The sequence below is a fragment of the Camelus dromedarius genome, chromosome 1 (genome assembly GCF_036321535.1).
Source record: "Camelus dromedarius isolate mCamDro1 chromosome 1, mCamDro1.pat, whole genome shotgun sequence".
NCBI classification, from domain to species: Eukaryota; Metazoa; Chordata; class Mammalia; order Artiodactyla; family Camelidae; genus Camelus; species Camelus dromedarius.
The window spans coordinates 22,029,394-22,044,081 of record NC_087436.1 but is presented as its reverse complement, the minus strand read 5'-3'; the positions used below and the strand labels follow the sequence as shown (position 1 = coordinate 22,044,081).

Here is a 14,688-nt window from a genome sequence, read left to right as displayed (position 1 = left end):
GAACCGTGTCCTCAGTGCCCACGTCGGGCTGTTCAGGGCTCACCCCCATAGGATGGAGTGTTCGCTAAGCTCCCACCTGCACTTACAGCTGTGCCGAGAAGGCGGCTGCAAGAACGGGACAGAGCTGGCCAGCCAGGCGCTCACAGCCTAAGCCCCTGGACAAATGGGAGCAACTGGGGAATGCTTGCAAACCATCAGAATGAGGTAAATAGCTCAGACAGAGGGAAGTCAGCCGAAGCAGAAATAAACTCTCTCTCAGTTCAGGGTCCAAGTTAGACTCACACATCCCAGTGGTCAGTTATCAGATCATCGGACTGATGTTAGCAGGTAAAATAAATACATAAATACATGCTCCGAGATCTACTTGGAAGCACGAATTCATGATTCAGTTCGCTGACTGTAACAGCATGAGAAGATGGAGCTCCCACTCTCAAATGCGGAGCCAAGAGTCCCCTACGAGTTCCCCAAGTTATTTCAGGGAGTTCCCAGGGCTTCAAGTAATGCAAATGATCGTCATTTTCTTCCTCTTCCACTCTGACTGCCCTCGGTGATGTTTTCAGCGGCTGTCTTCATTCCCTACCGAGGGTCCCCAACAGCAGGCCCCCCACATCCCCCGTGCCCACCCCAGCATTCCTCCAGGCGGCCACTTGGTCCCGGCAGTTCCCTCCCACATGGAATCTTCAGGATGCAGAAGTGACACTTCTCTCAGGACAAAGTATGTTGTAGGGAAGGGAAGTAATATAAAGGACATTTTCCTTTCTAAGTTGCATTTATTCTGTTTTATTAAAAATGAGGAAGTCTTTCAGCAACTCCATTAGCAGGACTGTTTTTATATTATTATTTCACACTCTCATTTTCTTTTCTTTCTCTTTCTCCTCATTATCTACTCCTCTCCTCTCCTGTTCCATCCGCTGCATTTATTTCTTTATGTTCTCACAGCAGTCATATGCAACTATATATTGCTTAGCTATAAACACAGTACCCACACATATATAAAGGCATTTTCCATTGTTCATTTTCAAAAAGTGGGGTTCTTATTACACACCGTTTTCATATCTTGCTTTTCTCAAGCCTGCAATACCTTGTGGATCTTATTCCAAGTCTGCATGTGGAGTGCCAATTAATTAATCTGTCTTTTCTAAAGCTTCATAATACCCCTAATTTGGACACACCAGAGTTTATTCACACATTCCCCTACAGATAGGCACTCACTCTGTTTCTAATTTTTCACTATTATTTTAAAGTACTGGTGGTTTTACATCTATGAGGTGGACAACTAAGAGTAACACTGTTAAATCAAAATATATAATTTCCATTTTAATAGATGCTGGCAGATCGTTGTCTTTTTCTTTTTTTAGCTGTAAAATTTTACATTCAGTCAGAATTCTAAGGACAGCAATGGTCTTTAAATTTTTGCCAGTTTATTAGCCAAAGTTGATGACCACATTGCTATTTTAATTTTGTGTTTCCAAGAAAATACAGTTAGAAGTTTTGTATTTCTTGGTCATTTGGATTTATTTTTTCTGAGGTCTGCCTCTTCAAATAACTTTGCTTAATTTTTTGATCCTACTTCTAAACTTGAAAGAACTCTTTATATTAGAAGGATTACTAATCCACCAATCTCAGCATTCCAGGAGGAAACACAATGTTGATCATTCTTCTCTATGTTTATGATTAACATGAATACAGTTGCCCAGTTTGGTTGTCTTTTTTTGGGGGGGGGTCATTAAGTTTACTTATTTATTTATTTATTCATTATTTTTTTCAATGGATTGAACCCAGGACCTCGTGCACCCCAGAAGCACGCACTCTACCCTCCCCTGACTCAGTTGCCCAGTTTTGGAAAGAGAATGGGAAATGGCCTTAACTAATCATTTCTACTTTAATTGGAAAAAAAGCAAATTAATTCCAGGTATTGTTGTTTTGTCCTTTATCTAGGTTAGACAATGTTTCCAAAACTCACACATTTGAAAACAGTCAAGGGTGAAAAGACTAAAACTACAGTTCTGCTGATATCCATAAAACAAGGACGTGGCCGCTCAGGGTCAAACAGCCACTCCACTACAGCCCAGAAAAAACTTCTAAGAAACTTGTTTTGCTTCATGAATAAATTCATGTTCTTATTTTATTGCCAAAGAGCCAGTCTTTCTCCATGCAAACAGCATTTTCTTGTGGAAAGTGAGGCGGTATGGATGAGTATCCTTTTTTCAATTGTGGGAATCCAAACAAAAACAACAACAGAAAAACCAAATCTCTGAACAGATGATGAAGAACAAGTACTGTGCATGTGCTGATGAAAGCAGCACCAAGAAAGAACTGGAAGAGAGAGAAAAGTTAAAAACGATGCAAAGAGCAGCACAGAATGTAATGCACTTGTTACGTAAACTACAGAGAAGGGGAAATTAAAGAGAGAGCTGGAAATGCAGATATACAGAAATCAAATAACTAGCACTTCCGCTTCTAGTTAAGATGTAAAAAGTCGCAAGAGACTGTCACTCCCATTGTTACACTGAGAAGTCAGCTACATACACCACCAGATCACAGCTTTTGTTAAACCCATCAGAAAACTGAGAGTGGAAATAAACCAAAATGAAATGACATCCAGACACTGACAGACCCTTCCTAGAGGAAGAAATGCCCAGAGCTGATGTCATCCTTTCCTGAGCAGCAGGAAGACCTTCCAGAGAAACCAGATGAACTTGTAATGAACTTTCAATGAGCACGTGTGACCAGGAGTGAGAGATCTGAATCCCAAGGAACCCTAGACACAGCCTGAGTCTCTCACCCGTCCCTCCACTTTTTCCCATGGACTTCACATCATGCAGGAGGGTATCCCAACGAAGGATGGGTGCAAGAGGGCAGAGGAGTCACTGCTTAGGTGCACAGGGCTTTCTCTAAGGCAAGAGCAGAAGAGCAGAGGTTGGCTCCCCAGGCACTAGGCTGAAGCTTGGGAAAGAGGTGGGAGGGCAGTGAGTCTGAAAAAGGAAAACTGCTCCAGGAATCTAAGATTTGTTTAATATACAGAAATATATTGAGGTAATTCACTACATTAACAGAATACATAAGAAAAACATTTTAATGTCTCAATACATACCAAAAACAAAAGAAACCTAATGAATTCTGACTCAATTCAACACCATTCACAGTAAAAAAAAAAAAAAAACAAAAAAAAAAACATAGAAAATTATAGATAAAACAGAAATTCCTCAATCTGATAAAAGGCATCTATGAAAAACCTACAGTTAAGATCATACTTAATGGTGAGATATTGAACACTTTTCCCTTAAATTTGGGAACAAATCAGGATTTCCACTGTTACCACTTCTATCAATACTGCACTAAAGGTCCTACCTAGCCAGTGCAATACAGAAATATAAATGCACAATGACTGGAAAGGGAAACATAAATCTTTCATTAGATAACATAATTGTGTATTTTACAAAACTTAATGGAATCTATAAAAATACCCTTTAGAATTGAATTTAGCAAGACTGCCACCTTGGATACAAAGTCAGTAAACAGAAATGATTATATCTCTACCTATTAGCAAGCAATAATTAAATTAAAAACTTTATTTAAAAAAAACACTTTGTATATCAGTATAAAAAAATCATATACCTAGAAATAAGTCTAAAATACATTATGATTTGTATACTGAGCATAAATACATTGCTGATAAAAGTTTAAAGACCTAAATAAATGGAATGATACACATCCCATATCTATAGAACAAGAGACTCAACAATATCATTAAGATGTCCATCTCTCCAAATTAATCTATAGATTCAATACAATTCTAATCCAAAATCCCAACAGGTTTTTTTTTTAATGTAATTCACAAGTTATTCTAAAATATATATGGAAAGACAAAAGGCTTTAGAATTGGTAAAAACCAAAAACAACAACCTCAATTAAAAGAAGAAGCTGGTAAAGATAAAGGATTTAAACTACAGATTTCAGGATTTATTATGGAGCAGCAATAATCATGTTATTGTCATGAAGCTAGACAAATAGATCAATGGAACAAAACAGAGCATCCAGAAATATATTCACAGGAGACACTGATATTCCAGTCAAGGCATCAACTAAATTCACTAGAGAAAAAAGTATTTTTTAACAAATGATGCTGGAATAACTAGGTATCTACATAGGAGAAAATAACTTTGATCCCTACCTCATTACAAAAATGTAAAGGCTAGAACTATAAAATATTTTGGAGAAAATCACTGGAGAATACTCTCGTGGCCTGAGGTTAGGGAGATTTCTTAGGGTACAAGAGCACTAACTGAAGGAAAAAAAACTGATAAACTGGACTTAATATTTAAAATTTTAAAATTTAAATTTCTGATCAACAAAATACATCATTATGGAAATTATTAGGCAAGCCAAAGACTTAAACACACACACACACACACACACACACACACACACATATATATTCATCAAAAGCACTTGTACCCAGTATCCACAAAATATGAAGAATTCTTAGAAATCAACAATAAAAAGAAAATCAATTTTTTTAAACAGGCAAAGACTTGAACAGACACTTCACACACACAAAAAGATAAGTAGCCAATAAGCACAGGAAAAGGTGCTCGACATAATTAGTTATCAGGAAAATGAAAATTAAGACCACAGTGAGATACCACTTCATACCCACTAGAATGTTAAATGGAAAAGACTGACAGTATCATTGTTGGTGGAGTAACTGGAATGCTCATGCGTTACGAAGAACAGGAGACTAAAGCTGTACAATAACTTTGAAGGACAGTTGCCAGAAAAGTTAAGCATGTACCTGACCTATGACATAACTATTATACTCCTCAGTATTTACCCCTCCAAAATAAAGGCACAATTTCACACAAATACTTGTATTCAAATGTTGAGACTTACTCATTGTTAAAATCTGGAAACAATTAAGTGTCCATCAATAAGAGACTGGATAAACAAATTGTAGCATATCACTACAACAGAATACCATTCAGTAATTGAATCACCACACAATATGAATGAATCTCAAAAACATATGTTGAGCAAAAGACACCAGATACAAGGGAGCACGTGCTATGTGATTTCAATCACACAAACTTTTTAACAAGCACAACAAATCTACATCAGTAGATATGATAAAGCAATTGCCTCGGGGTGGGGGGGGTGGCAACTGACTGCAGACAGACACACCAGAACCTTCTGGAATGATGGAAATGTTTTACATCTTGCCTTGCATAGAGGCCACATGGCCACATACGTTGTCGGACCCATCACACTGAACACTTAAGATCTGTCCATTTTATTGTTATGTCAATTATACCCCAATGAAATATAAATACGCTCTTTGTAAATATATATGACTTATCAAGGGTAGGAAGGACAAGAAGTGATTTATGAAGGGCAGCAACATGTTAGACCCTGAACTACTTCTGTATGTTCATTCAAAAGACTAAGGCTGAGAGAATGAACAGGTTGAGAGGACCATGTAGCACACAGAAAAGAAAAGGGAAAAATAAGGCCAAAGTATGAGACATAAATCTAGCCATTTCACAATAGTCAATAACAACTATTTTTTCATGAAGAGTAGCTGGCCACTTCATTATAAAAATTTTTCAGACACCTGTAGTTTGTTGCATATATTTAAGTGCTTAAAATGTTTAGATGTGAGGGTTTTTTTCCTGTATTTGAATACTGAAAATTTTTTCTCAATTTTTAGGCTCCAAATGAAGAATGTTTTAAAAGTATCAGTTGAAGGAGAAATATCACATTGTGGGAACGAAAAGGAGAGAAATCCTATCAACTGCGTATGTGCCATAGTGTAGCAGGGAAAAATAAACTATCTTTGACTTGACCTAAGTTTTCAGAATCCCAATTTCTTCATCTTTAAAATGGACATAATGATACTTCCCTCAAAGAATTTTTATGAGGATTAAGAAAGAAACTAGTAATTAGACATAGTGCTTGGTATATACTTAGTGATCAACAATTTTAATTTCTTTTTCCTTATCCAGTGCACCATATCTTTCAGGTCAAGAGGAAGGCTAGCCACAGAATTTTTATCTCAACAGGTGTAGTTAGACTTAAACATCTAAGAAGTCAATGCTGAAATCAAGCCAAGTCAGAGTATACTAAATAGAAAATGGTTTTCCACTGAAAAATATAAAAACTTAACTGGGTAATTCTGCCTAGGGAATTGTACAAGAACCAAACTTCCTTAGACATATAACACACATAATAGAATAAATTTACACCCAACCTAGATAAGATCACTTTTTCCAAAAGGTATAAATGGACAGTTGCTAGTTATTGGCAGTAAAAATAAATGTCTTAGGATATATATCCTCAGATGAGAAATGTTCATTGTCTATTGGACATGGGACTCTGTCCTGTAAGCTAAAAATCTAACAATCTGGGGATACAGCAAACATTTAAACCCCAAAGCAAAAGGACTGAGATCAATGTGCCCTCCTGCAAAATATATCAGAAATTTAAGTTTCTATCATGGGCAAAAACAGTTTTGTGACCTACTCATGTCTTTGTAGATTTATGGTGGCCCTCAGCTGGGTACTGAGAGAACCTTGTTCAGGACCTTCCCAAACACTGTGCTGCTTGAGAGGAAGAAGAAAGAGAGAAGAAAGTTTTGATGGGGATGCTCTTTTCATTCACAAATTCCTCCTTCCTCTGAGTTTTCACTGTAACATATGAAAGACTCAGATTCCCAGCTTGATCCCCTAGGGCTGAACATTGAAAATGAAGTGCTAAAAAAACACTTTCGTCTATGCTGTTTCAGTTTCTAAGAGTTTTAAAATAGAGCGGACAACCAGCATCTATCCAGGAGACATCGACATCACTGTTAGAACCTGGGCTCTCATATTCAAACCATGGGCTTCAATTCCAATCTCTGAGGACTCCACCAAACAGCTGGATGTTAGAACAGCCCATTCTGAGAAAACAGGCCATTTCCTCATGGTGAGGAAAATAACAAAAATGTCACTTTAATTCTAAGAATGACCCTCTCACCCCCACCCCCTCACCCCAGGGCATTCCCTGTCTCCCTACCAGCCAAGCATCATCTATCCATCTGCCACAGCGGAAGATGCACTGCAATGAATCCGAAGGGGTGAAGGATGTAGAGGGAGGGAACAATAGTCATTCCAAATCCACAGATTCTTCTTATTTGTTACAATGATTAATTGCATTTCTGCTGAAGTTATTAAGAAAGATAATCTTAGGTTCAGTTGTTCAGGGGAGTACAAGAACAGGGAGTTGGACAATAGCCCCACATCAAGGACACAGATGAAAGGTTATCATATCTCTATAAAAAACTTTCAATATTAATATGTATGCAAACAAAAATGAGATGGAAAAATAACACATTCATCTGGTTAATTCCAAGTAATAAGAAACTCAGTCGAACAAGATGTCAGGAACTCAGTCAGCTGACCTCATTAATTTGTATTCAGCCAGCACAGAACATCTCATTGTTCTGTCCTAATATGATCATGGTTTACTAGGATCAAATACTTAAACTGCTCTTAAATACATGCACGTAATTTGTTGATTTTCCAAAACACATAAATATTCATAATCTCATTTCTTAATCCTTCAAGGTATTATGATCTTAAAGTATTTAGTTTCTTAAGTGCCCATAATTATAAACTGTACTTTAAAATCCCTCGCTGCCTCCCCTACTTCTGCATCCACCTCTGCACCAAAAAAAAGAAAAAAGAAAAAGAAAAAGAAAGAAAAGGCGCCAGAATAAAGACTGCACATCCATGGGGACTATTAGCATATTAATGCACTGTGTTTCTATTTACACTTCCATCACCAGAGCTAATTGTTAGTTATTTTAAGGAAGAGGTTATGCTTTAATTAACAGTACTCAGTAAATGAAAGCTGGTTGCATTTCTTAAGTATGTTCAAATTTCACAAGTCTGATTTCACAGCGGGGATTCCAGTTCCTTCAATACTTTTATGTGATAACACCTCTAGATTAAGGAAGAAAGTCTTTAAAAGACTCTAATCAATGAGTTTCCAAAACAGGAGCCAACAAAAAGCATAATTAATGAGTAAGCTAATTATGTATCCCTAAAGCATCAATGTACACGTGCACTGTAAACGAGGCAGACTGAAGGGGACAGAAACACCTTTGGTACTTAATATTTCTAACTCTGATATTTCTGAGGACTTAATAAGCTTAAGAAGAGTTCATTCTGCAGTGTAGTGTTTCCATAACTCTGTCCCTTCCATATTCTCTGTCCTGTCTATGCCTTGGGACCACTGGGAGCACTGAATTTGATCATGTGCTTGGAAAAACAGAAAATCCCATAGTTTCTGCTTTACTTTCTCTGTCACCCTGATCACTTCTCAGCTTCTTACTTCTCTGCAGTTGTGTCACCTCCTCCCACCATTCATTTGCAAAATATCTCCCTTTCCCCCAATTCTATGATTTTTCCCCATTTCTCTCCTTGGTAGAATTAAAAAAAAAAAAAAAAAAAAAAAGCTATGCTGTAGGCTTTGTGCATAGTCTTTGGTCCAGATCTCCCAAGCACAGTCCACTCCTTTTCCATATCACTTCAAAAATCAAGGAACATTCATGGAAAGGTGAAAACAAAACTCACAAGCAAATCTTTTTTGTGGTTGCCAGTTTCAACCTCAATATTTGTCTCTTGAAGTATTTTTATCTCCCCCTTTTCTACAAAGAAGCCAGAAATGACAAATGTAGGATTACTTGAGAAAAAAACAGTTAATAAATACGGAAAAAGACTTTGGTTACACTTTATTTGATTTTTACCATTGATGAGGGGCCACAAGGCAGCAGCCAAAACAATAACTACAAGAATAACCTTGCTCTTAATTAATCTGTAGCTATTAGTCTTCTAACTATTTTACACAGATTCACTTATTTAGTCCTTACAACAACCCCACCAGGTGAGTATCAGTTAAGAAACAGAGGAGCTAAGGAGCAACTGTCCCAGAGCCACAAAGCCAGCACGTGGGACAGGAACCAGACAGTCCACCCTCTCCACAAGTCTACCAGACCCCATCGCTGGTTCTCTTCCACGTATGTACTGTGCATGCAATTGGGCATTTCTTCTGCAATTTTAAGGAAATGAACTTTTCTGGAGCTAAGAGGAGTAGAAATTCTTTCAATATAGAATATTTTTCTCTTTATTAAATATCCCCACCATTCACTTATGTTATATACTTTATGGTAAAGAGTGGAAAGGAAAGAAAGAATCACAAGCAAGACAGAGATGCCTAGTGAGTGTAGAGTCCAGAGTTGCATTTCCCCTTGACCAGGTATATGTGACTCTCCGGGCCCAGCAGCACCTCTTAGCTTCAACCAGAATTCCCCTGGAGCCTCCTGGCTTACTGCCCTCAAAGTGTTTCCTGGGTTATACTGCTCTGTGGACCATCCACGTGCCCATAGCTCCCCCGCCCCCCACCTTGTAAACAGACAAAAATGCACGTTATGGGAGAGATTTAAAGAGGGCACCCTTGAAACCATCCCCTTCTCAACACCTGCCAAAGGCATTCTCTCCTGTTCAGGGATTTTCAGAGTGGTCTCCAGAGACAGTGCCAGGGTACCTAACAGTTTCACCTGAATCCACCGATTCAAGGAGGAAAAGTCAGACCCTGTAGGAAAACTGAAGAACCTAGGACAGAAGACCATCAGGACTGGACATAAGCTTCTGGTGAAGAGGCTAATTAAAGCTCCTGCCTGGTGCTGCCAGTTACCTCCTCTGTTTGCTTTGATGCCACGAACATCAGAAGAACAGAGGGAGTTTCTCTTATTCAGTATGAATAAATTGTAAAAGAACAAATTGTGAAAGCAGAGTACGTTATCAATCCCATTTTAGAATAATGACAATATCTAGAAAATTTTGAAACATTATTTAGTCTCCTCCACTTGCTTTCTGCCCACAATGTTACTCTTTCAGCAACTCCTTACAGCAACAACAGCAAAAATGTAAACCAGCACATCAAGCCAGCCTTCCTGAAAAAGAGGGAAATCTGTTCTGAAAGCTTTTGCTCCTAACCAATTTGCCAACTTGGTACTAAGCCACACGAATTTGAAAAAAAAAAAAAAAAAAAAAAAAAAACCCAGCAAACTGTAAACATAAGACAAGCATAAACACAGTACAAAGACCCTCTTTGAAAAATGCCAGTTATACCAAATCCGCGATGGTTTGGAAAAGCCTATTGATTTCTTTTCCCAAAGAAAGAAGGAAGTGCAAGTACTTACGGTGTCGTGAGATTTATCCTTGACATCATAGACTGTTAGTTTTATTTTGGTCTCCTCATAGATGGGATACTCAGATGGGAATGTGACGCCAGTTAAGAACAGTGGGTCTCTTGTTCCCTGTAACGGCACAAGCAGACAACTTTGATTCAATAAGGCAGCCACCGCAGTCGGCAGCAGGCAGTGACACATGAGAATGCAGAAAGTGTCTGGGTCTGTTTGTTTTTCTAGGAAATAGTTCTATGAGAAGAGAGATCTGAATTGTCAAATGATGCCCATGGGGAACAACATGGCCCAGGTCCCCAAAGTACTGATAGAGCTGCTGCTGGTAAAGCCCTGTATCATTGTCAGGGCAGCTAAAAATCTTGAAAAACAATTTATTTTCATTATACCCAGAGCCCTTCTTTAGGGTCAGTGGTCAGTCCGCTTAGAACACACTGAATGGATCTAACCTGTGATTGGTGCAAATAACCTAAGATATCGACTGATCAAATTAAAAGGAAGCTATTTTCTCATAAAGAAGCATTAGGTAATCTTAGACTGTCCATTTATTTCCCTTCTGTAATGATTCAGTTGAAAGTCATGCTCTGATAGCATCCATTTGTTTTCAGATGTTCTGCTATTTTTTTTTTTTTTCTCAGACTGATTTGAAAACTAATGAAGGAAACTAAATATGATGGATTTGGGGCTATGGGATTACTAGCTCAGGATGCAGTGCACAGGGTATTTCAATGCCTCAGAATTAATTTTTAGAGAGCTGCCATCCAACATTAAATTTTGTATCTATATTTGAATACATATATTGCTGAATATCACAGAGATGTCTGCTAGAGTTCTGTAAACCAGTTGTCTATGGAAGTTTCTGGAAGCCAAAGTTATTCATTTAGTCACTCATTCTTTCTTCCTTTTATTCAACAAATACTACCTTGTGTTCAGCCCTGTGTTAGACACTTTGGAACAGGCAGTGAATGAAACAGTCGACGACAGCTATACATGTTCAAATAAGCATGTCAAAATAATTTCTTTAATGTTTCAAATAAGTAAGTTGGAATAATACCTGGAAATAATTATCATATAAGTGAACAATTTTCCAATTTTTAGTTAAGTTTCCTACAAGTGAATAAAACTATTTTTGTTTATTCAACCACAGCAGTAACTACTAATTAGACCAGCACTGGAATCTGAAGTATCCCAGGGGCCGATTCAGGGCCCTGCGCAGGATCTGGGTCATTCCCATTAGAGAAATGAGTGGTGTTTAGTCTGAATCATTTATTCCACCAACTGCACTGAGCAATCGTGGTCTGGGGGTAGGCAATTCAGGCTCTTGCAGAGAAACTTCTCTTTCAGGGCTCCCAAGTCTAAGAAACGCAAAGCTTCAGGGGTTTAGAGTACACTTTCTTTGGTTCCAGATGTTCAAATAAGTATCTCATTCACTGGGGCTGTGAAATATGCAAGATGAGAACAAAATAATCAAAAGGGAAACACTTCCTCTTTTGAATCTGATCCAACACAATAATACAAGTTTCCTCCCGACACATTTTGGATGTTATATTAGTAACAATAAATGTAAATAGGAAATCTCTCATCGGGATGAGTAATATTTACACCTCTTGCCTAGAAACGTTACAGTTGCTCAAATGAATCATCTACCTTTCTTTGAAAAACATCATACTTTAAAAAGACATGTTTTTCTTTGAAAAAGAAAAGGACAGCAGAGATTATCAAGTTTCCACAGTCAGTTTGGAGAACACAGGAAAAAATGAAATGGGCAAAAACACTTTTAACAGGTTTAAAACTTCTCTGGGTACTTTACAACTTTCTTTTTTTCCCCAAAGAAATATTCATTCCATTTAATTTAAAATTTATATATATTTTTTTCTCTATTTAGTACTCTACTCAAAGATTCAAAGTGGAGATTTTCCTTCTATTTACTAAAGAAAAATAAGGTCTTTTATAAAAAGGCAAGTTCTTCCCCCGTTTGTTTATTCTGGTAAGTTACAAATGCACGCTCAGTAACCTCAGGTGTGTTTTCCTAAATGACAGAGGACAGTGACCGAGCATAGCTGCAGGCCATGATCTAACTTATTTCAGCCCATGTGCTCAAATTCAGAGAGCAACTGAGAGAGAGCGCGAGAGTCAGCCGGCACACAGCACACTCACCTCCACAATCTCCGTGCTGGAGTATCTTGTCAGACCCTGCTCCGCGGGGTGGATTACTGAGATCTGCACCAGTGTATTCAGCTTCCGATCACGGACAGGAGCCACGAGATCCTTGCATGCTGGCAATGGCAAAGGAAAGAGAAAAAAAAAAAAGAAAGAAACTAACACCAGGTCTCAGGGAAAACTTCTGCCCCGGGCTGGAAGTCAGCTTAGCTACAGTGCTGAATGGAAATCTTCTGGGACTCGGGGCTGACTTTACAGAGGAAGTCTCTTGGAAGTAACTTACAGAAATAGGAAGTCACGTGTTACGGAGCTGACTTGAGAATTCATTTCCACTGGCCACATTTGCAGCTCTTGCAAGTCTCGACTGCCCTGGGATCCCAGTTCTAATGCGTGATTATGCACACACAGCTCAGGGACTTGAGGGACTTTAATTAGTCATCAAAGCCTGGGCTTTAATTCACACTCCTAGACTAAGTAAACTGAGTTGGGCCTCATCCGGGAAAAGATTACGCTGCTCCTTATTGACACTGGCTGGATTAGGTCAAACGTTGGAATGCACACTTCATCTTTACCTATCTGTTCACTAGAGCTGGCCTCCTACAGTCCTGCACAGGGACAGAAACTGGGAAGGGAGGCTACGCTAGCCCCAGGCAAGGGGCAGAGGAGGAGGAGGAGAAAGGGTTAAAAGCTTCCTCAGTCTGGGATTCCAGCAAAGTCTGGGAGGGAGAACTATAGAGAAAGGATGGGTTAATTCTTGCGTGGGGCGGGGGGGGGGGGGCACAAAACTAAGGACTTTCCCTTGAGATACCAGGCTCGTATTACAGACACTCCTCCCCATACCATATTTACCTGAATATTTTCCCCTCTCACATATCATTCCCACAGTTGGGAAAGAAAAAAAAAATCCTGTTCAGCAAGTCTCACATCTCCTCTGGCTGTGTTTCCCCACCTGGCTTTGAAATTGTAATTTTACTACCTGCATTTGGATCCCTGAGAATAATGCAAAGTGTCCTCACTAGGGGGCGAGGGGCAGGGTTCAAGCTAGGCTGAGCTGGTGGCTGGGGGCAGGCTGGAGCTGTGACAGAGGAACTAAGAAGTAGTCCTGGGTCCTGGATTCATGGTGAGAGTGTGCTGGGCTCTAAAGCATCCACACCTCAGGCCCCTGACCAGTGCAGGAAGGGACGGAAGGGCGGTATATTTAAGCTATACTGTGGCACTGCAGCAGGACACAGGGCCTCACCCACTGGGACAGAGGTACTGCAGCTTAAATCTGAAACTTCAAAACAAAGGAAATTAGAAATGTAATTATCACCTTTCCATTGCTTACAGATCAGTTCATTTATGGAAGGAAAATAGGATAGAGGAACTTTGGAATGAAAACAGGTCTGATTTTTGGCCAGTTCTATTGGCTAAGCAATGCTGGGCAAATAAAACTTCTTAACTCCTTCTTGACAGACTTTGAGATCCTTTTTACCCCTGTACGGCATTTTGTTAGAATTTTTCCTTCTTAGAACCACATGCCTCTAGCCATGCAGGAAAGCTTAGGAAAGCATGTGTGGAAAAAGTAACAGCAACTGCTTATACAGCCGTCACTATATTTGAGGCAGTTCGCCAGTCCTCTCTTAATTTCTCAGAACGGTGCTTTGAATTATTATTTCAGTTTTACATACTAATAACTAGAGGCTTAGAAATATTTAGTGCTCACATTCACATGACTAGAACGCTCTGGTAGTTTTCTCACATCACACTCCCTCAGCTCCATTTCTTCTCCTGACATACCGAATTCCTCTCTTGCACAATGGCACCTGTCTTTGGAAGACCCTCGGCCACCATTCTTTATTGTCTAACCCGAGAGATCTACAGTTTTAGAAAACACTACTGCAAGGCTTCAATTATGTCAACATATCAACGGAAGGAAAAAAAAAAAAGATAGATTCAGACTTTACTGTTCTTTGGTGGTTATTTTGATCATTTCCTCTACTTGCCTAATGGATGTTTAGTTTTATCACTCATTCTCCTGGCTTTCTGCTCACAGCATACAGCATTTCTCTCCACTTACTGATATTGACATTTATCTGTCCTTGGATTTTGAAGCTGGAGTCAATTTGTTTCAAACACACGCATCTTGCCCATTTTCTGCTGGTAGCTTCATCTCTGCCTTATGGACTTAGGATATGTCACTCAAAATAAGTTACCTTTTTTCTTATTTCATATCAGGCTTGATCGTGGGCTGTGGTTAGTTCTCAGAAGTGAGCAGCTGTTCTCCATTTTATCAGAGAACCTCTCAG

At 39.0% G+C, this 14,688-nt stretch overlaps 1 protein-coding gene across 9 annotated transcripts in view; it reads right to left on the bottom strand.

Moving 5' to 3' along the window:
* The window catches only part of INPP4B (inositol polyphosphate-4-phosphatase type II B), a 661,544-nt gene that overhangs the window by 290,886 nt on the left and 355,970 nt on the right, over nt 1-14,688 (bottom strand). For all 9 annotated transcript variants that reach the window (XR_010383803.1, XM_064493334.1, XM_064493318.1 and 6 more), the window contains exons 6-7: nt 12,398-12,516; nt 10,241-10,357 (exon numbers count right to left, since the gene is read on the bottom strand). Coding sequence is in view for 8 of the 9 variants with exons in the window: in XM_064493334.1 (XP_064349404.1) it covers nt 10,241-10,357; nt 12,398-12,516 (236 nt within the window). In the remaining variant the exon portion in view is untranslated. The remainder of the gene's footprint in view (nt 1-10,240; nt 10,358-12,397; nt 12,517-14,688) is intronic.